Source organism: Notothenia coriiceps, unplaced genomic scaffold, assembly GCF_000735185.1.
Source record: "Notothenia coriiceps isolate Sejong01 unplaced genomic scaffold, NC01 NC01_scaffold00024668, whole genome shotgun sequence".
Taxonomy (NCBI): domain Eukaryota; kingdom Metazoa; phylum Chordata; class Actinopteri; order Perciformes; family Nototheniidae; genus Notothenia; species Notothenia coriiceps.
Window position 1 is genome coordinate 1,895,164 of NW_011357369.1, and position 24,583 is coordinate 1,919,746.

The window sequence follows — 24,583 nt, forward strand, 5'->3', positions numbered from 1 at the left end:
CGCTTCTTCTCGTGGTTCTGCTGGTACTTTCCAACCCAGTGTTCAACTGAGAGTCTGTCCTTCTGCATGGACTGCAGGGTCTCTCTGACCTCAGCTGTTTTTCCTTCAGATAAAAGAAGATACAAAGTTTACTTGCATGTTACTAAAAAATGTGACACAAGGCCACAGTAGAGGAATATGACACAAGCTATGAAGTATCGGATTACATGTGACAGATTATTGTTAGAAAATTGAAATAACAAACAGGATCACAAATGTACAATACATTTAGAAATAAAGATCGATATATTATAGGTCGACGTACTGAAATAATTGTCTTCATTGTTCATATTTAGGCTACTTTAATTCTCCTTTATTTTAAAAACATTCATTTTTGAATGCGATAGGTAGACACCTGATTTTTTAAAAACAAAAATACATTCTATGCTTTTTATTTATGTATTAAGCATTAACAGCATTTGTTAACCCTAACTGTTACTACATTTTTTATATGAAATATCTTGGTTTCTCTTTTCTAAGGTTACATTGTTACATACACTTAAGTAAAGATCATCTTATTGTTGTTTATTTTCTCTTGTTTTTATTTGCATTGCACTTCATATTGACGTAATCCAAAAGTAACGGAAAGTAATCAGGTTCAATTAATTTTGTATTTTGATACTCAGATTAAAGATGTGTAACTCGTTATTGTAACGGATTACATTTTTAGTTAACCTTCCCAATCCTAATGATACATACCATCAGACTTTCGGTTTGGTTTCGCAGAAAGGAGGAGATAGTTGGAGTTATCAGTGACATGCTCAGTCTCTACTTTTTCCTCTGTACGCCAGTTTTTGTAGACACTTTTATTGTTCAATGCATTTTTACTAAAGAAAAAACAATAAAGAGAACAAAGAAACAAGGTAAATAACAATAACAATAAAACAAATCTGTTAGAAAGTGGATTTTAGGCAGTTGTTTTAGCAGACGTACCAGTCCAACAGTTTATCGAGCAGAGATTGCTGGGGGCCATGCCTCTTGAACGCGATGTATTTGACGTGTTGAGCCTCTGCTTTCAGCCGGCGTTTCTCCTGCTTCTTCTCGCGGTTCTGCTGGTACTTTCCAACCCAGTGTCCAACTTAGAGTCTGTCCTTCTGCATGGACTGCAGGGTCTCTCTGACCTCAGCTGTTTTTCCTTCAGAAAAAAGAAGATACAAAGTGTACTTGCATGTTAATAAACAATTCAGCACAAGTTTTTTCTCCAGTTAATTACTTAAATTAAGACAATTGTTTTTTGTATTACAAGTTTTCTGAAATAGCATGTTTAAATATGCAAATTAGCCATACTCTCATGTAGTAGGCTAATATGCGCATATTTTAACACATTTCAGGAACACAAATCTGAACATTGGATAAAGCCAGGTTCAAAATTCTCGTTTAATTTTGTAGTCATATTAGCATCTAAGGCTTTTACAGAAGGGATTTTGGATATCTCTTTCTATCACTCCATACATCAGAAAATACTGTCAACAGCCCTAAAATATCAATTTTCGCCATGTTTTCAGGTATAAAATGTTATATCTACTGGAAGGTTTGGTGTATGGAAGTGCTACTGAAGTGGACATTTCTGACTCAGAGTAGGAGAAAAAACCATAGGAAAAAAACTCATTTTGAGAAAACGACCTTTAAAGATTGCTGTGTGGCGCTACCTAAACCCTCCTGTTCTTTGGATGACAGCACTTGCGCCTTGCCGCACTCAGTGAAGGTATTTCAAGTTCGGGGTCATTTGTTTTGTGTAGAACGCTTTTTTCGCTGTTCTTTTGCCATTTTGAGATTTAAATTTCCAGCGGAAAGCTAACGAGGAAGTGTTTTAGTGATACATCTGAACGAATCACGTTGTCAGAAATGTACACCAGCCAATGAGATTTCTTTTCTTGGTTTAAGACCCCTTTGTACTTTCACGATTGTTTGCTGATACAAATACATATGGATCCGATGAGATTGTGCTATGGATTGTGCAGGAGAGAATGAGCTTTTCAACGGTATGTATCTCTGATGAGTCATCAGAGATATCGTTGAAAAGCTGTATCTGCTGTATAATACAGCAGATAGCTTCTGCCATTGGCTGGAGTTATGGCTCCTTCGAAGTCAATTCCTGTGTATAACTTTCAATCAACCTTCCCAAAAAATAGTCAACTATATTCTGCCTTTCCTATTTCCTACTCAATATAAAGCCGTTCATTATTTATCCTGGTGTTTTCATTTCACACGGTTTGTCGTCAGCTTGTCGTACAGTTCTGCCAGTTATACCTCCAGTACCGCAGGGGGCAGTGTGTTCAGAGAGAGCTAACTACACATAAATACATTTGAAAGACATTTACGCATGCGCTAAGGTTACCATGCAATGGATGTAGTAAAGTCAAATGGAGAAAAATCATCCGAAAACTAACTACTTTTATCCGTGAAAAAGCCTCAAGGTTACCCTGGTTCTATATCTTTAGAGACCGGGATGACCTGATGTTATTAACATAATGGCAACTCCAGCTATTCGGATGTTTCGGAAAATAGAGGGTTTGTTTTGTGTTTACAAACCCGCTGGTGTCCACTGGAAACTAGTACGTGGTAGCATCGAGACAAGTCTTCTAAAAGGTGAGGATAACGCATCCTGAAAAATGTAGTCCATCAAACCCTCTAACAATCTTACATGTCTGCTGTTAGGAATGATACAGTTTATTACAGATGACCAATTAACAACAAGTGACTCAGCCTTGTCTTTAACCTTGTGGACCAACAGAGATGATAGGACAATTTTCTCAGCTTTACTCTCATGGGAAAGTCCTTTTCTCATTTATTGTGTGTCAGTGTACTCGTTCCTTTTGAACTCAAAATGATTTTGAATCTGGCAGAACTGTAACTTCTTGGTCCCTATTACAGAAAGTTTGTTGTTATTTTTGAATTTAGAGTCTAACAACAATGAATTAGATAACTTGATGTTTTATATAGTCCACAACTTGATGTTTTATATAGTCCACAAGGCTAGATATTTTTCAGCTTCTCATAAAAACATGTTTTTTTGTTGTTGTCTTTAAATCATGTACAAACAAAACAAGCTTTACAAACTTCTGAACTCTTGAGAAACATCTTGTACTTCATTGACCAATGATTTTAATTGCTATTCAATTTCACTTTTTTAAGCTGTTGTCTTTTTGTATTGTCTCTCAACTCTCTCTCTAGCATTGAATGCTACACCGTCCCAGCCACTTCCTACGGAGGTGCGCTTCTTGGCACTCCCAGTCAGTGAGGCTGAAGCACCCAAAGGACTCACCCTGTCTGCAGCCTCTATGCCAGTACTGTCCAAGCATCCTCTGGGTACGTGTGTCCACTTGACCTCCCTTGTCAACTGGGTTGATTCAAATCAACACACAAGTATTATAGGTTAATTATAGGTTAATGCTGTTTGCTCTCAAATAACTTATAATTGTCACTACAGTGTTCCCAAAAAACACTGTTTATATTTACAAACTCAGCCTTTGTAGTTTACTTACTCAATAATCTTAATTTGATTTTAGTATAAATCATGACTTGGTGAAAAGTATCTTCTGCTAGGGAGCTGGGTTTCTGATTTATAATCTGCTTTCCTACCTTAATGCTGGTCCGAATAAAGTCTGTAACTCAACAGGGAGATGTCATTTTTGTCATCACATTTTACCCATTCCCCCTGTTCATCACATTTTACCCATTTCCCCTGTTCATTACATTTTACCCATTCCCCCTGTTCATCACATTTTACCCATTTCCCCTGTTCATTACATTTTACCCATTCCCCCTGTTCATTACATTTTACCCATTCCCCCTGTTCATCACATTTTACCCATTCTCCCCTGTTCATTTAAAAACAAACCATAGAGACTGGCCTGATGGCTCATTAGTGACTTGAGTAAATAAAATGTGTTTCTTCTGTGTGTGTTAGTGACTGGACCTGAATTTCAGAATATAAAAGTTGGAGTAGGACATCGCCTGGATGCATCCTCTTCTGGCGTTCTGGGTATGATTTAATCTTTTTTTTTCAGATCATATTATATTTAATATATGACATCTCTCAAAGTATTCCTTCCTTTTTTTAACTTCAGTTCTTGCGGTTGGTAATGGAAACAAGGTCCTGAATAATCTCTACAATACACGAGTCACAAGGGTAATTTATCATTCCTGCTGGTTTTACATCAGATGCAATACAGATACTATATACACAGGTTTAATGTTGTCTGATGTGTTTCAGGATTACACGTTGGAGGGGGAATTTGGGACTGCAACAGATGATTTCTCTCACACAGGCAGGATTGTGGAAAGATCAACATACGGTAGGATAACTTAATTTTTCCTGTACGGTTTCAGTTTCAATAGTAAATGTACATTACATACCGAGATATAGTTTAAGATCATTACAAGTGTGAAGGTGTTGAATACAATTTTCCATCAGCCAATCGCCCTGTAGTATGTTACTGTGAAGGATTTTATCATCACCAGTTGATATATTTTGAGCATTATATAATATGTGACCTTTCCTTTGTGTCATTTCCACCTTTTGAATGTAGGAGATGTCATGTTTTAATCACTGGCCAAACAAAACTAAGGGTGATTGCATCAATTATTGTGCGTTTGACTATATCTGACTCTAAAATATTGTTGCTTTCAACAGGTCACATCACAAAGGATAAGCTGGAAAGAGTCTTGGCGATGCTGCAGGGAGCCAATCAAAAGGCCTTGTTATTGTATTCAAACGTAGACATGCGTTCGCAGGAAGCCTATGAGATGGCTGTGCGAGGTTTACTTGGTCCAGATGGGAAATCGCTGCCTATTCTGACAGGCTTACGCTGCATTCACTTCGAGCCCCCCAACTTCACTTTAGGTAAATGCCATTTCATTTGACAAACGACAAATCTAATTTCACAATTGTAAATATGCAAATAATTAAAATACTAACTAATAGTTTTCCCTGTTCTTACAGAGGTGCAGTGTATTAATGAAACTCAGAAATATTTGCGCAAAGTTGTGCATGAGATAGGACTGGAGCTGCGCAGCACAGCAGTGTGTAGGGGAGTTAGGCGGACCAGAGACGGCCCCTTCACCCTGCAGGATGCGCTGACCCGGGACCACTGGGCGGCTTCTGATGTTATACAGGCCATCGGGAAAAAACGCTCCTCTAAAAAAAAATCTAAAACACAGACCAAGGACTCGCCGTTGCAACCATCAGAAGAGACTACGACAGTCAACCAAGTGAAACCAGTGAGGGAGCAACAGTAGAAGACTGCAAATAACCTGTTGCTGTGAGCAGCAGGTTATACAAGTCAAAGAACTGCTCCACTGTGACTCTTTGAGCCTGGCCTTCAGTAGGAAAGATATATGAAAGACCCCAGATCCTGGTTCCTAAAAGAAGTAGTAAATTGGACATAATAACTCATTACACTATGCTTTTGTTTAACATTCAAAAGTCCATCCATCTACAGACACACTTGCTGGATCTCAAATATGAACAGTCCAATGTTTTCACCATTGTTAAGTGTAAGTTATTCCCAAATAATTTGCTTTATTTTTGTCATGAAATAAATAATAAAAATAATTATTTGACTTACATTTTTAAAAGATGTTGTTCGGTTATGATATTATTTGATAACTTGAGCTTATGTCTGTAGACGAGATCTACAACTTTGTATTTTTACAAAGTCGTTGGTGCCATGAAAATATGCATTTTTATAACAAGTGAAGTTAAAAAGACACTCATGATCAGAACACAATGTTGTTCCTTTAGAAAATATTATTTTAAATCAGCTTAAGGCAAATGTTGACACAACCTGGTCATACCCTGATCTCATTTTGAACAACCTCCTGCTGTGGTTGAGTGTCTCCGAAAAACAAAGTAAAATCAACAGGCAACTACCAGCCGGCTTTCCCAATGTCAACAATATTTCATCTGTAGTAAAGGAGAAAGAAAGGATGACCCCAATGGCAACTTTAACAGTTCACTAGGCCGGTTTAAAATACAAAATCTACATGTGGCATTTGTTTTTGTCCATAACCTCCCCATAACATTTTGGTAGTTTACTGGATTTTCTTATTTGTATTAAATAAAATCAAAATAGGTATAAGTTTTCTTGAAGAAAGTTGAAATTAAATTATAGTATTCTTCATTTCTGTTCTTATACAGTTACATATTTAGCTTGTTAAGCTGACCTGCTGTGCAATCAAAGGTATGTTACTTGCAGAAGCAATTCATGGAATATTTCGAATTGAACGCCTACATGTCTGCATGTAATAAGTCCCAAACTATATTGTTCTTTAAATTAAATGTATCGGAAATTATTTGGAATATGTTCTGAATAACTTCCTGGTGAAAAGAAGGAAATTAGGGCTGTCATGTCTTCTGATTACTGCAAGTTACAAGGTTTAAATGTTCCAGTCTAAAAGTGAATTATCTGATTAAATGGCAGCAACAAGATTTATTCTCCTGGAGGGTCATGTAACCTGTGAGGTCAAAACCAATTACTAATATCGGATTTGTGCTGGCTCAGCATTTGTTTCCTACAAAAACGCTCTTTTAGGTTTTTATGAGGTTATTGCAGTGGCGCCATTGTTGGCATGTTCTTCAAACCAAAGAAGGACTTGTTGTTCCTGCAGGAACTGTGTTGTCATTGTCAGCCTGGAAACACAAAATGTAACCTGAGGACACAAATGAACTACGTGAACATGCGGTCCTCATTCTGGGGATTTTATTATCATGAGGCATGACATAAGCACATATTGATTTAAGATATTAAGCCATGCACATTTTAGGGAGAAACAAAAACACTATACAAAATAATCAAATAATGATTTTACAACATCTGTTTTTAATTATAAACAGGTTGTATGTACACATAAAATCAATCATCCATAACCTTAATGTAATCATTACATAACACTGTTATATTATTACAGCTACGATGAAGAAACTCAGGCAAGTTGCTTAACACTGTAATACTTGACAAAATGTATAAAAGTAATCCTAATTTTAGTGGGTGCTTATTTGTTAATATCAATAACCTATTTGTCAAGTGGTAAATTGGCTGTAAATCAGGAAGTACTGGGTTTTTATGAGCAGTATCCTAACCATGAACTAAACACGTCTCCCATAGTTTGCTGTGGGAAACAAACAAAGAACAGTGAAACTAAGCAAGAATTTGAAAGTACAAACAGACGCAGGTGAAAACCTCAACTTCAAACCACTGAGAGGCTGTTAGGACGGGTTTCTCTCTGGTTTCCTTCACAACATGTGTAGCACAGCATACTATCTCTACCATCTTTACCATTGGCAAGCAAGTGGGGTAAAAATAAGTACATTTACTCAAGTAATGTACTTAAGTACACTTTTGAGGTAGTTGTACTTTACTTGAGTATTTAAATGTATATATAATATACATAATTAAAGGTGATGCTCTATTGGTATCCATGACTTAGTGAAGACAAATACACTTAAAAAAACGGAAACCTTGACTTTAATTCAATGTATTGTGTCAACAGATTTCAACAGGTGAAATGTGTTGACATAATACATGGTCAACGTTTCAGTTTTGTCAGTGAAAATAAAATGGCTTGATTAGGCTACAGCAGGGGTGTCCAAACTACGGCCTGGGAGCCAACTGCGGCCCGTGGTCCATTTTTTTATTGGCCCGCAGGAAATTCGAAAGGTATAATGGAATATGGCCCACATGTGAAATTTGTGCTTCTTTTATATCTTACTTTTTAAATATGTACAGTTATATCATATAATATGAATGTGTTAATAAGCGCAATTTCCAATAAAATTCAGTCGAAAACATTTTCAAACAAATCTTAATTGATAAAAAAAGGTCAGTAATTAAGTACCCCTCCTAATTCCCCTTGAAAATCATTCTATTATGAATGATGCAAGTTTTGTGACCCTGCACCCATTGAAAACAAATTTGATCTGTGACTTTTTCTACTTCATTTCACATAACAAAATAATACAATAGAAATGATTTGTAAATCCGATATATTGGAATCTCTATTGTGTATCAGAGTTATGCACACATCATTAATAATCCCATGTGTGGAGCCGAAGTGCGGAAGGAATAGACATGTAGGAATTTATAAATTCTTCGTTTACTTAACTTATCTTTTTTGTAAAAGAGTTTGAAACACATTGCTGTTTTTAAATTCGAAATAATGTAAAAAAAACAAGAAATTAAATGAGCATTTTTTTCATGGCATTGTTTTTTAGCTTTGTGTCTAAAGCCTCTGTTGTACAGATTTATAACTTACCCCATCTCATTTTTTCCGTGTGTTTGACACATAGAAGGACGATTTTGGAAATCGCAACTGAGTTTCACAGACGTCAGAAAGTCTACCACCCTAATTTCAATGAAGACAAGATGACTACATTGAGTCATCGCAGAAGAATTTCAAGGACACTTTTGTATGCCAGAAAGGGTGCATGTACGAGCATAACATTTTTAATTCATCTGCATAATAAGAGGAAAACCTATCTCCAAAAATCAAAACAATTATCATCTGTTTTTGGCGTTGGCAGTTGGGTTTGAGTTGTTCTGGTCCCACACATTTTAATCTTAAATTACCTTTTTCTATCTGGTCTTGACTGTTAAAGGGAGGTTTAGTACAAGACGTCAACGATGACCTTGACTATAGCTGCCTGTGACTTTTTAAATGTATCATATCCCATTACAGTTCTCTGTTTAATTTACTGCATGCATCCCCTCATTCCTTGTCTTCAGCTCGGCATGTCTTGATAACCCTTGTGCGCTTTCCCTGAGTTTGTCGTCACCAGAAAACCCTCCACCATGGCCGTCCATATACCAGGTCTGATAATGATGTTCCTCTTCTACCTTCTGGTGTTGGGAATCGGTATCTGGGCATCCATTAAATCAAAGAAGATGGAGAAAAACACACACAGTGGACAGCTGGAAGTTTCTTTTCTGGCTAACCGGAAGGTAGGCTTGGCAATGGGAGTCTTCACAATGACGGGTGAGTTTTGAAAGAGCAGACACATCATTTACTATTCAAACTAGATCTTCATGAATAGATTACCCAAATGTATGGAAGTTCTGCATGTCTGTGATGTTTATTCCCTACTGCAGCTACTTGGGTTGGAGGTGCCTTTATCATTGGAGTTGCAGAGACGGTTTATGACCCCACTAAGGGACTCATCTGGGCTCTTATTCCTCTGCAAATGTCAGTTTCCTTTATTATTGGTAAGATCTTAAAAATATCATTAAAATCCCCAATTCAAGAGCTTATAAAAAAGACTATGGGTCTGATGGCTTTTCTAAAATATCTTAACCTTGGCCATACTCAAGATACTGTATTATGCAATACAGAAACACCTAAAATGATCTTAATATTAACAAACTCCTAAATGTAAATGTTCTTACATGTTTTTGTAAACAATAAAGGAAGGAATCATTTAATATTCCATAATAATATCATACTTTCAAAATAGCCATGGTTCATGATGGGTACTTTTTTATTTGATACTTTAAGTACATTTAAGTGGCAATACTTCCATACTTCTACTAACATTTTGAATTCAGGACTTTCACTTGTAATTAAGTATTTCAGACCAAAGTATTTCTACTTTTACTTAAGTAAAGGAACTTCTTCCACAAAAAAATGAAGACAAAGAAGCATTAGGCACAAAATACTAAAAGCAAAATTCTTGAACTAAATGATAACTGTTTGCACCACTATGCTTGCTGTGTCTTTTTAAAGGTGGACTGTTCTTTGCAAAGCCAATGCGGGAAAATAACTACATCACCATGATGGATCCATTTCAGAGGAAGTATGGGAAAACTCTGACCGCAGTTCTTGCCATTATTCCTTTCATCAGTGAATTGATGTGGGTTCCAGTCACATTGATCTCCTTGGGTAACATGAACACATTTCTATCCAAAGGTTCTAATCAAGTGTTGTCAAATTCGAAGGTCACCTATCATAAAACATCTAATTGTTCATGCATTTAAACATAAACATGTGTCCCCACTGTGTTAAGAGATTTTGAAAGTTTCAGGACAAAAACTATTCTCTCTCTTTTTGTCCTGATACATTTTTATAAAAACCTGTCTGAAAATGAGCTGATAAGATTTTGGCTACTTTGTGATGTCACAATGTTTGGTGAAAAGAATGAGTTGTGCATCCATTGGCCAATAACCAACCAAGGTACAGTAACACCCGCCCACCTTATCACCTGAATCTCCTCCTACAGCACCATTCAGTTGTTTTCAAACCAAACATCTCTCAGAGGGGCGTGGGAAGTGGCTCCTTATTTTCATTTAAAGCTACAGATACAGAATCAGCACTTTTGAAACAGGGCTGAAACAGAGGGGATTATGGGATGCTGCAATGCATGATGCCTTGATATTTCAAGCCAAACACTTCAGATACATGTTTTGTATATATCTGAGGCCTATAATATATTGATGAAAAAGAGTATAATAGGGGACCTTTAATGTTTAAAGGAGTGTGTTTTGTGTGCCTCCAACAGGGGTCACTGTTAGCGTTTTCTCCGATCTACCTTTAAGTCTTTGCATCTGGATCTCCGCTGCAGTAGCCATCACCTACACTCTTCTTGGAGGTCTCTATTCCGTTGTTTTCACCGATGTCGTCCAGCTGTCATTGGTATTTTGTAGCTTGGTGAGTTCAACACTAACACAGCAGTTGTTTCCAATACAATGAATGTTTTTCTCTTCAATGTTTTACTGTATCATTTCCTCTTTTCACAGTGGCTGTGTACCCCCTTTGTTCTGGCTAGTGAGGTTTATACTGACATCACTAAAACAGCTTTCAACAACACCTCTCAGGCCTCCTGGATTGGCCACATTGAACCTGATGACGTGTGGAGATGGATTGATAATTTCCTAGCAATGGTAAGGTATATTATATATGTACTCAGTCATACATTCTGGAATTATAAATTAGCTACATAAAATAAAGAGAATTTGAAAAACCATCTGATAGATACTATTTTTCAAAGCAAAGTATTTTTTTATGCTTTAAATAATGTCTAGCAGCACTCTTTAAGAACGCACCTTTTTTTACTTAGTTCAAGCCCAAATAATAAAGCAATTGATTTGATCAAGATATAAACATGAAATAAGTGCATTAGAAGTATGTATGAAGGATGTAGGCGCTGTGTGTTAACATAAGAGAATAATGCATGTAATAAAATAAAGATAGTATCTCTGACTCTGCATTGTTGATTTGCACAAAGAAATGAAGATAACTCATTGTTTCTTCCAGAGTGTTGGAAATCTGGCATTTCAAGACTTCCACCAAAGGATTCTTTCCTCCAGCTCCACGTCTACAGCCAGGATGATCTGTTTTATAGCGGCAGGTGTCGTCCTCGTTATTGGAATTCCACCTGTGCTGATCGGTGCTGTCGCAGCCTCAACAGGTAAATCTCACACACTGGACAGCAGCAGCGCAGTGTTGAATGGGACCATTATTCAGCAGCAATTGACCAATATCTGGGAAAGAGTCAGGAAAAAGAACCCTGAAAATGAATTGGTCATTGGTAGAAATAACAATACATACAAGTAAAAATTGGCAAGCATACTCACAATACCAATACATCTTCACACAAATATAACTGCATAAAGATAAAGAATGTTGGGAGGGAACTTTTGGATTTGAGCCTTTGTAGACCATTTAAATGCTGTAGTGGAAATGTCTTATGTTACCTTATATGCTAAAACCAAATGCTACTAAAAGCATTGTCTAACACTACTGTACCATTTCTTCGTATGTGCTGTTTTCTCTGCATACTCTAAAGAGGGTAATTAATCTCAAGCGCTTCAAGGCCACAGGGCTGATTTGGCAGACTATGTTGAAACTACTCCTCTTCACACTAAGTTTGAACTTCCATATGGTGATACTCCTCTTCACGCTAAGTTTGAACTTCCATATGCTGATAACCGTTATACTTTCGACAGCTACACATAAAACTGTCTGCCCGCCCTATCTTGTATATAAGCTTTGCTATTCTGTGACTATTGCGCACTCCTGCAGACTACTCTATACTCTGTGAGACATGTACCTTTGAAGCTTCAAATAAATAACCAGAAGACAACGCTGCCTGCTTTCATCAGTTTATTATTGATTACTCTCATTGTACGTCTTTACAGTATTGACGAGTTTAAAATATCCACAACAATGCACCAAGACCTTTGTAACACACTGAACCCAAAAAAGCATATTTGGGCCCCTTTTAAACAGCTACTTCCTATCAATATGCACTTATTGGGATGTTATTAAACTCTTGCTTAATATGTTAATAGCAGTTGTAGAATGTTGTTATGCAGAATGATGCATTAATAAGGGTTTTATGAGGACTAATAAAGAGCTAAAATGCCACTTGTTTGGCAAATACTGAATGTACTCTTCCAATGTCAGAGTAGCACATGATAACAAAGGCCCTACGTAGCTGTGTACGTAACCGGATGTATGATTACATAGAAGAAGCTCATGAGACACTGTGTTGAACATACGATAGCTATGTNTGAACCGGTATTCTGTATTGTGACTGTAACACCCTCTCTTATATATAAACATGTGAAGGGTCTGGGAACTATTTTGTCCCATGCAGCTCTGTGTGTGATCCTTACTTCCATTGTTGCAAGGATAATATACATGTATCCTGATATTGAAGCGCAAGCCGGTGACGAGTGATATTTTTCCTAACAATACTAATATGCATGCTATTAAGCAAATACTTTATGATTTACATGTGTATCCTAAAATGTTGCCATACAATGTAAGTATACTTTAGCATTTAGTCACTTTAGTTAAATAGTAAATCATACCAAGATACACCTTCTCAATAGCTTCACAACATCTCTATCTTATGTTGCAGACTGGAACTCCACCACATATGGTTCTCCTTCTCCGTATGAGCGAGGAGAGGCGGCCATGGTATTGCCCATCATCCTTCTGCATCTTACCCCAACAACCATTTTTGTTGTTGGTATGGGAGCCATCGCCGGTGCTGCAATGTCATCCACCGATTCGTGCCTGTTGGCAGCAACCTCCATCTTCACCACCAACATCTACAAGATCATCAGACATAAGGTGCTAAAAAAAAGGTGGAGAGAAAAGTGTGGTCATTTGACATTTTTAACAAAATTAAGATGTGCTTTTCTTCTTCTCCAGGCATCGCACAGAGAGCTGCAGTGGGTGATTCGCGTCTCCATAGCGGTGGTAGGGATTGTGGGAACTTCCCTCACCCACCTGGACAGCAGCATCTTGGCGTTCTGGATCCTGAGCTCAGACCTGACTTACACCATAATGCTCCCTCAACTCATCTGCATCCTCTTCATCAGGGTTTCCAACGGCTACGGGGCCATTACAGGCTATGTCGTTTCTTTTGTGATGAGAGTTCTGTGTGGAGAACCCGTGTTCAATCTTCCTGTCATCCTGCATTTCCCAGGTTGCACATGGAAGGACGGGGTTTACATTCAGCACTGGCCTTTTAAGACTATTTGCATGCTGTCCGCCTTGATCTCCATTGTGATGATTTCCTATGTGGCTTCATTCCTGTTCAACAAGGATATCCTTCCTGAGAGGTGGGACGTGTTCAAGGTGAAACACCAGAAAACACCAACAGATGGCGCCAAAGGGTGCGATGGAGAAAAGGCTGCTGCTACTAATGAAAATGAACCGATGCTTGAAACAGGTTGCTAATTTTCAATTTCTATTGACTTTATGTCTTGTTTTATTTTTGTAACATTGTTTTTGGTGTAAATAATGTTTTCAAGTTTTCATAATCAAACACCAATCACTTTTTAAGAATGTTTCAGTAATTACTACACTTCTATTCCTTCTGCACTTCGGCTTCCACACATGGGATTATTAATGATGTGTGCATAATTCTGATACACAATAGAGATGCCAATACATCTGATTTACAAATCATTTTTATGGTATTATTTATACAAAAAAGTCACAGATCAAAAACATTTTCCAATTGATTGCAGGGTCACAAAATGTGCATAAATCACATAATAGAACAATTATAGTTACAAAATACCTACAAAAGATATCAATCAAAAATTTAATTTCAAATGATTTTCAACTTGTATTCCCAAAATGGAGGAAAAAATACAATTGCATAATTAACAGTAGCATCACAACTCACACAGGTAGTTAAGTTAGAAATGATTTGAAATAAGAAAGCAAGTCATGGAAAGAAATCAACCTAAACCAGTTATCATATAAAAAAGCAAACGTTTTTAAAATAAATTGTTCATGTGATAAATATTTCCTGGATAAATTACAACTGTTCATTGGGCTGCCTCTAAAGAAATACCACAAGAGCTATGCAGTGTCGTATATACATAAAGTAAACATTCAACATTAATAAGCTTATCTGAAAATGCTATATTTTATGTATATTTTATGTAACAACAGGATTTTATGTTTACTCTTCAATTGACCTCTTAAACAATAATGTACTTTAAGGCTTGGTAGACATAATAAAACAGCTGAAGATAGTAGTGAAAAGGAAACACAACATACAAATCAATACAGTTTGGAATACAACTGAAAAAATCATTAAATATGGTTTAGTTGTGACAAACAGAAACACCCTCTAAAGAGCCAGTCCAGAGTTTCCACTGTGTGCAGGTCCCTCCTCTCTGCAAACGCACATCTTGTTCAGCAACATCCTGATGATTTTTTCTGCGGGGGCTCTTTGTGCAACACCATGGCTTCCTCTCTCGTGCCATGCTTTTGACTCAACATCCTGTCAGCAACAACACAATCAGTTTCATGGAGGGCAATCAACATTAAAGGACATGTTTTTAATACAGGTGTGGTAAACGGGAAAGTGAAATGTGTTACCTGGCCACAGTTTCCAAACCCTGAACCACATTTTCCCCTGTGGCAGCGCTGCACTCCATGAATTCAAAGTTACATTCCTGTGAAAGCACACCTGCTGTTTTAATGTGAATGTTTAATGATTAAAGCAACCACAGTATTTTGTTTTTATCAGAGCTAAAAGTGTATGAAGATGTAATGCCACAGATCCAAACCTTAGCAAGATTCTCCGCCTCCTGAATTTGAACCTGCCGCTCTGCACGATCACTCTTATTGCCCACAAGTAAAATATTCACGTCTTCGTCAGCCCCTTCCTGCAAAACAAAGATTGGATCTATTATGGTTTGGATTTCAATTAAACTCTTAAAAGTCTCTCTACAAACTACCAATCTGACTTTTATTGCTATACATCCAATAAATAATCTTTACTAAACCAAGTTTTAACTAGTTTGCTCTCACATAAATAACTACATACTGATATGAAAACCATTTTCAAATATCAATATTTGAAGACAAAGAATTGTTCATGCATATTTGGCATTTTTCTAACATGGATGTCATCAACGTGGGTATTGTTTGTTGTTCCTGTAAGTATGTGCTGCTGTTTTAAATACAGAATCCACCATGTTTGTAATTTTCTAGTTTAAGACAAAATTTAAGATTTAGAATTTATATAATATATAAGCGGATAATGATTTAATTATAGACTGGGTATCAAATTTAAATTCTGTCATGCGGCTCTAGTAGTAGCTACAAATACCTGGTCAGATTTCTAGTTGTGAAATTTTTTCTTTCTTTAGATATTTGTTAAGGCAACACATTCTGCCTTCAAGTGAGTGGCTTTAAAAAATACTTCACACTTTTATCAGTGTGAAGAAAAGTATCAGTGTGAAAAAAGGAGAGCAGTATTGCAACTTAACAGTATGCCTGGCCTTGAATACAAATGTAACGCTTCCACATCTGTAAAAAAGAAACATTATGAACAAAGCGAGTATTACAACATACCTGAATACAGTTTGCCCAGTAGCTAACTGCAGAAAAAGTCTCAGAGGAAGTGATGTCATACATCAACAGAAATGCGTGGGCTTTGTGGAAAATCTGCCTCGTGATGCTGTGAAACCTTTAAAATCAGAAAGCATGTAATCAGACACAGACACCTTTTTAAATTAGGCCACTCAGAACGAGAAACACCAATCTGTGACTGAACAGCTCCAAGGTGTTTGGGAGTGGGCCTCTGACAGTTTAATGACACTTGTCAAATGAGTTTTCAGAAACTTTCCTCAAAACATTCTGCACATTTTTCTTTGAAAGACAGTGGTTGCACAACTACTACCTCAATGAAACACACAATGCAAGTGTCAATCTCTTTCCCAGACAACCTTATCACAGTCACCATTCCTGTTTCGCTAATTCCTCCCAACTAAACACTGCGGAAATGTGTGGAACCAGTTCATAAACAAGTTACAACCTGGCCTGAGGGAGACTTGTCAGGTTTTGCCTGTGGTAACTTAGATTTACAGTTTCCGTGCTTGCTCTACAATAGCAAGTGCTCATCAAAAGTCTTGGCCTACAGCCAAGGTATCTGGCAACACTTTCCAACATTCGGGCCATCATAAACCACAAAATTATACTCTGCACCTTTGACAGTGATGCCTCCCTCTCTGATAATGATGTTTAGCTTTCCTAGCAAAGAGCAGATACAGTGCGTACCCGCAGCAGACATCTGGAGGAGCTCGTAAAGTATGGTTTATACTTGCTGCAGTGTCCCCTCTCCTCGTGAGGAGGAGAAGTAACATCATCACAAATTGTGCGTATCGTGTGAAGGCTCTACAATTTTCCGTATACCTAGGCATGACAAAAAAAGCCTACTGATAAAAGAAGATTACTTTCATTAAGAAAATAAATTATGTATTCCTTTTTACTATTCTCCTGAGTCTAATAAGAATAGTCTCAGGAGAATAGTAGAAATCAATAAAAGCATGTTTTAATCGATAACCCATTCATTTCAATTGCTTGAGAAACATGTGGTCCTACACTTTTACATTTGAATAAAAATGTCCAGTAAAATCGAAATATTTACAATATATTTAAACTTTTAAGCGTTATATATTAATGTAATTATGTAATTGACAGTGTACCTCATCATATGGTCAAGGAAATTATAACTCCTCACAGACATCTCTCAGCTAGACCCGGGTCATCGTCATTATTTGTTAGTCCAACAACAAACGTTATACTTCAAATGTATTCTCATGCATATTGCAAGTGAGTGTTCTCAGCCACGTCACGGTTTGTGACAAACACACTGAGTACCTTGCTTCTTTTTGATCTCTTCTTCAAACTGCTATTTATGAAAGCTTGGAAATGCCAGCGAATAAATTGTTTTCTTTTTTTAGAGCAGCTTCTGAATGCAGCCACATCTACCTTAACAGGGAAAGACTGACGGGATTCAAAGCACCTGTATAGGTATTATTAATGCTGGCTGTAGTTAGTGGTAACAATTCCACACCTCAATGATTTTCTTATTGTAGATGTATTATTTATTATGAAACAATTAATTATTTGCGATTTAAAAGTGAGTGCATATTTATGATTACTTGGTACAAGTGCCTCAGAAATGTGCTGTTAAGAAAAACATACCTTTCTTGTCCTGCTGTATCCCACAGCTGTAGCACCACGGGCTTTCCTTCCACCACCACAGTCCACATGCAGGAATCAAGTCCTACAAAAATGTGTATATGTTGCATTATTATGTATATTTACATACATTCATGTTATTAAAGTAGTGTGAAGATCAGATCTTACCAACTGAGGCGGGTAAATCTAAAGAAAACTTTCCACTCTGAGCTCTTTTCATGAAGGAGGTTTTTCCCACGCTGCTGTCTCCAACCATCATCACATTGTAAGCATTTGCTTTATGATCTGCTATTCTGGAATTACCCTCTGAAAACAAAAACATTATTGGTCACACATTATATTTATTTATCTCCATATTAAACTTCCCTCTCTCATTATCTTTAGCAGCTGTGTGTAAGTATTAATGCTCTGTTCACCCAGAGAAAACTTCTGTTGGCTCAGCCCGACTTCAGCATAAAGATGTTGAACCGTCTTCTCACTGTTGAACAGACAACAATAACCACTTTAAACAACAGGCAGAAAAAGATCAGCATACTAAAAGTTATTCACATTTTAAATGTTCAGACATCAGCATCCCCAAGTGAATCATAACATTGACTAATATTAGAAGTGGATACACTACAAGGATGCGGTCAAGGTTTCTTTCATTTTCATAGGAAACTATCTTTGGATTGAAGGAATTTGAGCAAAACATTAGGCAAATCACAAAAGAAACGCAAATAGCAGACATGTTAGAAGCAGTAGCAGACATGTTAAAAATTCATCCCTCCAGGAGAAGCATACTTGAATAATTGACAAGCCTAGAAAACCGACTTCTCAATTTACATGCCTACAACTGAACACACAATAATAACATTCCACCCTACATTATACTCCTGAGCCCTATCCTTGTGTCTGTCCTCCATTAGCTGGCTTTCAAAAAGTAAATCTTTAACTTATGTGCTTGCTTTTCCTTTTATTCTTATTACTCCCTCCAGACTTCTTATCAGCCTGTTATGAAGCTAAATGCAAATCAACAATGTTGCCACTGTACTGATGACTCAAACCTGCTCGTATGGAGTTTGTGGCCTACTGCAGATTTTCTATACATGAGGATCAGTTTAGATGATTCAGAGGAAACACGACTTCAACAGTTCCCTTTTAGGTTTCATTTTGAATTGATAACAGGATACTGATTTTTTGTCTTTGTTCTGAATGCTAACTGCTTACAATTCAACTCTAAGGTCTCACAATGTTTTTACTGGGAAAGGAAAATGTTAGTGTAACAGAATTAAACTGGTCTTGTTCGGTAACGTTTGGAAAACTCTTACAATGATATATTTTAGGTTATAGGTGATTTTTCAATGCTGTGCATATATACTTATTGAGATCTAATGTGCTTGTAAATTAAATTATTCATGTGTACTTAACACAGTTACAATTTGAACCATGTTGATGTGAATGAAGCTTCATATCTGGTAATTTTTCAGGAAGATCATAACTGCTGTTTTTAGCTCATCAGATCAACAAGCCTTTGGAAGGTCTTTTATATCTCTGTTCCTCAGCGCCACTTACCTCACAGTGCTTGGGGCAATTTCTTCCTTTGAGATGCTGATGTTCGATGGTTTCTTCTCACTTTTACCTGCCTGAACAGACAAAAGCATCCCAATCACAAGGTGACAGCAGGGCAGATTTTATTTTGAATGTAGATCTCATATTCAATATATGGCATTTTAATAATAAGTACATTGTTTTCTGTTTTGTTTCACAAAGACAAAAGAGAATCTTCATTTGTAATTATAATATCCGCTCATCCAAACGTTTTTGACAGGTTTTCCAGAAATAATCCTCTAGCACACAGAAAGTGAAGCATGAAGTTTTACAGGATATTTTAAGAATGTGAGGAGTTTATATTATTTGTCCAACAATGTAATGATACAAATAGGAGAATTACATTTTATAGAAAGGAACAATAACAGGGCTTTTAAATATATGCATTTTTCAGAAATGTGACGTACAAGTAAGATCTTTTTTATGAGGCCTCTATGTTGTTAGAAGTCAATAAAAAGCAGCTAAATGCGTTACAGAGTACACCCCACCATTAAGATCAAGGCACATGATACAGCTTTATGTTCTCCTTTTCAGAATGTGAAACATGGCGTGTAGACCGCATGTTCCTTATTTTATTTCACTGTTTCATGTTGTGCTTGAAACAAACACTTGACCAGTGTGCTAGAGGATTTATGCAAACAGGAGTAACAGCACGGCATACAATAACTGTGCCAAATAACAAATGTCCATTAATTCACTTCAAGATAAAGGCCCAACGTAAAAAAATACATGGTAATGCAATGTTTAGAAAGTACACTAAGGAACGGATGATAACTTGTAAACACTCAAAGCTAAAGATAAAAATGACTCTGCTGCTTACCTCTGATATTTGGACCAGGCTCAAAGATTCTTCTCTCAGCTCTTCAGGTGTCTTGATGGCACTTTCATTTGTATTACTTCTGACATCTCTCTCATGTTGTGTATCTTGTATTTTGTCTTCACTTGCGGTTTGGTTTTCACATCTTTTGACTCCATGTGACTTCCTGCTGGATCCCATTTTTCTTCTTCTCCCACCAGAAGCTGTTTCTGACATTAAATCTTCTTTTGGGGAAGTGGAAGGTATTGAAGCAAGAGAATTGGGATTATGTTGATGCTCTGTTTCTATGGGTTGACCAGGAGGAACAGGATTACCTTCCAATGGCTGGTGAGGTTTAATGTGAGAGTCACCAATCTGGCTGTACTCCACTGTTTCAAATACGTTTTCTTTCCTTTGCTCAGAGCCCGTGTCTTTGTATATTAAGTTAAGCTGAAGCTCATCTTCTGTGATGTTGGAGAAAAGTTCAGTCTTTACATCTCCAACATTGGATGCAGTCTCTGTTGCTTCATCATCCACATCCTGTTCTTGATGCAAGTCTTCCCTTTTGTGTCTTGATCCAAAATTCCTGCGGGTTGAGCCCATCTTTCTCCTGTTTTGACTTGGATTCTTCATCTCTATATTTTTATCGTGAACTACTTCAGTGGGGTTGTCCAACTGTTGTTTACTAAACTGGGCACTGATATGTTCATGTGCTGCTCCTTCTCTTACCACAGATGTCAATATTTCCAAATCTGCCACAACAGAGGCTTCGGCTGATTTCAAAGTTTGGTCCTCAATTATGCTTACACTTTCCTCATCATTTTGCATACTCTGTGTGATCTCACATAAAGACACAAAGCTCTCTCCTATGATAACTGTGTTTCTATTCTCTTCAGTATTTTCAGACAGTAAAGGATTGGGGATTTGCCTCACAGTGGTTGTAAAATCATCTATCTGTGGTGGTTCCACACAAACATTTAAATTCCTCTCACTCTCCCTTTCATCAGCTACATGGACAAATATAGCAGGATTAACAACTTGCAAGTCAGAGCTTGGTATGTTTTGTCTGTTGTTGTGCACTGTGCTGGTTTCATTGGAGTCTTTATTCATAGGACTTTGTGATGCTTTTGCATGTTCACTCTGTAATACCTCTGCAGTCATAAGCATAGGTAACTCTTCCAGTCCTTCTATCTTTTCAAGATGTCTCATGTCAGCTTCTGTTTTAAAGTCACTTTCTCTTTCATCACTCTTTTCCTCTGGTTTCCTATTGAGTTGAGACCGGCGAGTAGAGCCCATCTTTCTCCTCTTCTGTTTCGATCTTCCCTGCACATTTTCACTGTTGTCTGAATGAGATTCTTCTTGTTCCTTTAGATGGCTGGAAATCTCACTTTCCTCAAACATATTCACAGCTGGCTCTGCTCTGAAGTTTTCCTTAAGACCTGTGTGAAATGGAGCCAAGCTTTCTGTTTCGTTCTTTGTAATCTTTTCTGAAATATTAATTTCTTGGGCTTTGTGTTCCGACTTCAAAGGATCCTCAGATTGTTCTCCATCTGCATCCTGGTTAGAAACTTGCATATACATTGAACTCTCCGGTCCTGATTTAAAGTATTTTACTGGGACATCGCCCACAGTTGGTGATGTATCATTTGTCTGTTGCACATTAATGTCTTTGTCACAAGATAAAGCTTCAGAGCTTTGGAATTGAAAAGTCTCTTCTTGCTCAAGAACATCAAAAGCAATTGGTCGTGAGGAGACATTATCACCTGGATATGAGATAGTTTGTATGTCTGAAGCAGCTTTCCAAACTGAGACTTCTGGTGGTTGCGTCAAGTCTGTTTTAACTGTGTCACATCCTCCAAGCTGGCATACATTTTCAGTCTCTTTTTTTTGTTGATTTTTTTCCTCATCAACATCCTTATTGGAGTTGACAAATACATCATTGCTAGGGCTTAAATTAATGTCTGTTTTCATAATTGCACTGTTGTCCTTCTCATTCTGTGACAAAATGATGCCTTCCTCCAAGAAAATGTCTGTGTTTTCCTCGCCACTTACGTTTGAACTTAAGTCTAGGTCGGAATTCTTTTTTAATTCTTCCTGCTTTATTGTCTCTGTTACTAACGACATTATTGTAGTGTCCTTGATGTGCAGTGGTCCTTTGTTTCTTCTGCTTGATCCAAATTTCCTTCTGTTCCCTGTGGGGTTTGTGGTGCATTCAGGTTCTGAGTTCTCTCTGAGGTCTTGTTCTTCTGTGGTTATCTCTGATGTGATAGAGGACTCATTATTTTCTGTTGTTACCTGAGAATCACTCATCAAATAGTTGGTCTGTATTCGCGTACAGTTAGTTACAACCCCTACGTCTCCATCTTAAGTGTTACAAACATGCATTGCTTTTCTTCGTACCTTGTTCCTGTACAGGCTTTACAAGTCCGTGCGACCTTTATATGTCGGTTGAGTAAACTACCACTAAGAGTCCATTTTGTCTTTATTATCAGGAGAAGTTAGTCTCTATTGGTGTCTCTGGTTCTGGAGTCTCTGCTTAGTCTTGGACTTACGTCACAACTTGTTCCGTAAACGTATTAGTGTTCTCCTCAGATGTGTTTACTACTTGTGTACTCAACAAGTTACATAGACTTCAGGCTACCACTATTATTTGAGGTACTGGGTCCTCCAATTCGGTTGTCTTTAAGTTCTTTGATGAGTTATCAAAAGTAGACTGGTACGCTAATTCGACGGTGTCTTAAGATTTAGGAATAGACCATTGTTACCTAGTTTAGTTAGTCTCTCTGGTTTTGTACACCTAACAACATTTTTGGACTAACTAAGAGGATGGTCAGTCCTTTACAGTCAAGAACTGTGTTTCTCCTACCAACAGAATTACTTCTTTCGTAAAAACTCCTAAACTCGCTTTTACTCCTAGTAGTACCAGTACAGGTCCGTTGTGCAGTCGCTGTGTAACTTCCTCATCTAGACAGAGATCCAGCCGACTCCTCTAACTTTCAGGTCAATGCAATATCTTTGGGTCGCGACTTGGTTTCCCAGTACTCTCATGAAAGAACTGTTACCTCCTCCCACTAGGAAAAAGGTGTTTCGACACGTTAGTCTTATTGACACTGGAAGACTGAGGGTTGGTGCCTTGTTTTGTAACTGAAATGGGTAGCCGGCTTCTTTACGCCAGATCGGCATTTAGTTCCTTCTTTGCTACAGTTCCTTGAGACAACGGAACTTAGCGAGGGAGTGACGTCCCCTTCTAAGACTTTGGTCCTTAAGAAACTTGTCCCTTACAGTAATGGTTATCCGGTCATCACGTTCTTGTGTTTCGCTTTGGTACAACTTCCCTGTACCATAAAACCGTACGAGTGACTTACAACCACTCGACAATTCTTTAAGTGACAACCGTAGAGACCGAATGACCAAGTTTAATGTACGTGCAAATGGCTTCAACTTTTCTGGTACAGGTAGTTTACAGACCGCCTCTACGGACTCCTTCTTAAGTGTTTACAAACAGGCATTGCTTTTCTCGTACCTTTCCCGTTACAGTGTCTTTACAAGACGTGCGACTAAGGTCGGGTTGATAAACTACTCACTAAGAGTCCATGTTGTCTGTTATACGTCAAGGAGAAGTGTAGCCATGTGCTTCTGTTCCTGGAGCGCTTTGAGTCTTGGGACTACGTCACACTTGTGCTTCGTAAACGTAGTAGTTTTTCCTCAGATGTGTTTACTGCCTTTTTGTACGCAACTAAGTTACATAGACTTCAGCTAACTATGTATTGAGGTACTGTCCCTCCAATTCGGTTGTCTTTAAGTTCGTTATGAGTTTATCTAAAGATAAACGTGGTACGCTAAAGTACGACGTGTCGTTTAAGATTTAGAAACCATTGTGTTACCGGTTGACTTAGTCTCTTCTGTTTTGGGTAACCTCACCAACGACGTATGACTACAGAGGATTTGTCAGTCTTCTTTTACAGTCAAAACTGTTTTCGTCTACTCACAGAATTTACTTCTCGTAAAATCCTAAATCTCGTCCGTTTTACTCCTAGTAGTACAGATACAAATGGTTCTTGGTGCTAGTCGCTGTTACTTTTCCTCAATTTGTGTTCCGAGACCGAGATCCAGTCCACTCCCTCTACCATTCCGGTTCAATGTCATACATTCTTGGCACGACTATGGTTTCCCAGTAACTCCCTTCCTGAAAAGAGACTTACCTCCTCCCACTCTAGAGAAGTGTTCGACACGTAGTCTTATTGACACTGAGTAGGACTGAGGTTGTGTTGTTTGAACGGAAATTGGTAACCCTTGTCTTTTGACCCAGATGCATTCTTTATTTCCTTCTGTCGTACAGTTCCTGAGACAACGACTAACAATGGTACTGGACGGTCCCCTTCTAAGACCTTGTGTCCCCTTTATTTAGAGAACTTGCTAAAGTATGGTTATCTCGGCATCACGCCTTGTTGTTTGCCTTGGTACACTTCCCTTACATTATAAACTGTGACGAGGTTACTACAACCACTCGAACAATTTCTTACGTGAACAACCATAGAGACTCGGAATGACAATTTACATGTACGTGCGAAACTGTCTTCTGCTTTTCCTTGTACAGGTTAGTTACATACCCCTTCTACGGTCTCTGCTTAAGGGGTTTACAAACATGGCATTGTCTTTTCTTGCTTCCTTTCTGTTACAGTGTCTTTACAAGTACCGTGC

The 24,583-nt window shown here is 37.7% G+C and overlaps 3 protein-coding genes across 3 annotated transcripts; 2 read left to right on the forward strand and 1 right to left on the reverse strand.

Moving 5' to 3' along the window:
- Positions 1-2,358: 2,358 nt before the first annotated feature.
- On the forward strand, positions 2,359-5,576 carry trub2 (TruB pseudouridine (psi) synthase family member 2). Its single transcript, XM_010782881.1, has 7 exons — positions 2,359-2,628; positions 3,214-3,348; positions 3,950-4,024; positions 4,110-4,171; positions 4,256-4,337; positions 4,676-4,885; positions 4,985-5,576. Exons 1-7 carry the CDS (start codon positions 2,511-2,513, stop codon positions 5,278-5,280), a joined length of 978 nt encoding a protein of 325 aa, XP_010781183.1. The 5' UTR covers positions 2,359-2,510; the 3' UTR covers positions 5,281-5,576.
- On the forward strand, positions 5,487-13,870 carry LOC104955537 (high-affinity choline transporter 1-like). The gene is made up of 9 exons (XM_010782879.1): positions 5,487-5,538; positions 8,330-9,015; positions 9,129-9,242; positions 9,760-9,915; positions 10,532-10,680; positions 10,770-10,913; positions 11,287-11,440; positions 12,899-13,113; positions 13,195-13,870. The coding sequence occupies exons 2-9, from the start codon at positions 8,832-8,834 to the stop codon at positions 13,723-13,725; spliced, it is 1,647 nt and encodes a 548-aa protein (XP_010781181.1). The 5' UTR covers positions 5,487-5,538; positions 8,330-8,831; the 3' UTR covers positions 13,726-13,870.
- A 72-nt stretch (positions 13,871-13,942) lies between these two features.
- Positions 13,943-22,205, reverse strand: rab44 (RAB44, member RAS oncogene family). Its single transcript, XM_010782878.1, has 9 exons — positions 19,907-22,205; positions 19,051-19,121; positions 17,913-17,974; positions 17,665-17,802; positions 17,500-17,581; positions 15,865-15,979; positions 15,075-15,173; positions 14,884-14,960; positions 13,943-14,785 (listed from the first exon to the last, which is right to left on the reverse strand). The coding sequence occupies exons 1-9, from the start codon at positions 22,190-22,192 to the stop codon at positions 14,698-14,700; spliced, it is 3,018 nt and encodes a 1,005-aa protein (XP_010781180.1). The 5' UTR covers positions 22,193-22,205; the 3' UTR covers positions 13,943-14,697.
- Positions 22,206-24,583: the final 2,378 nt, after the last annotated feature.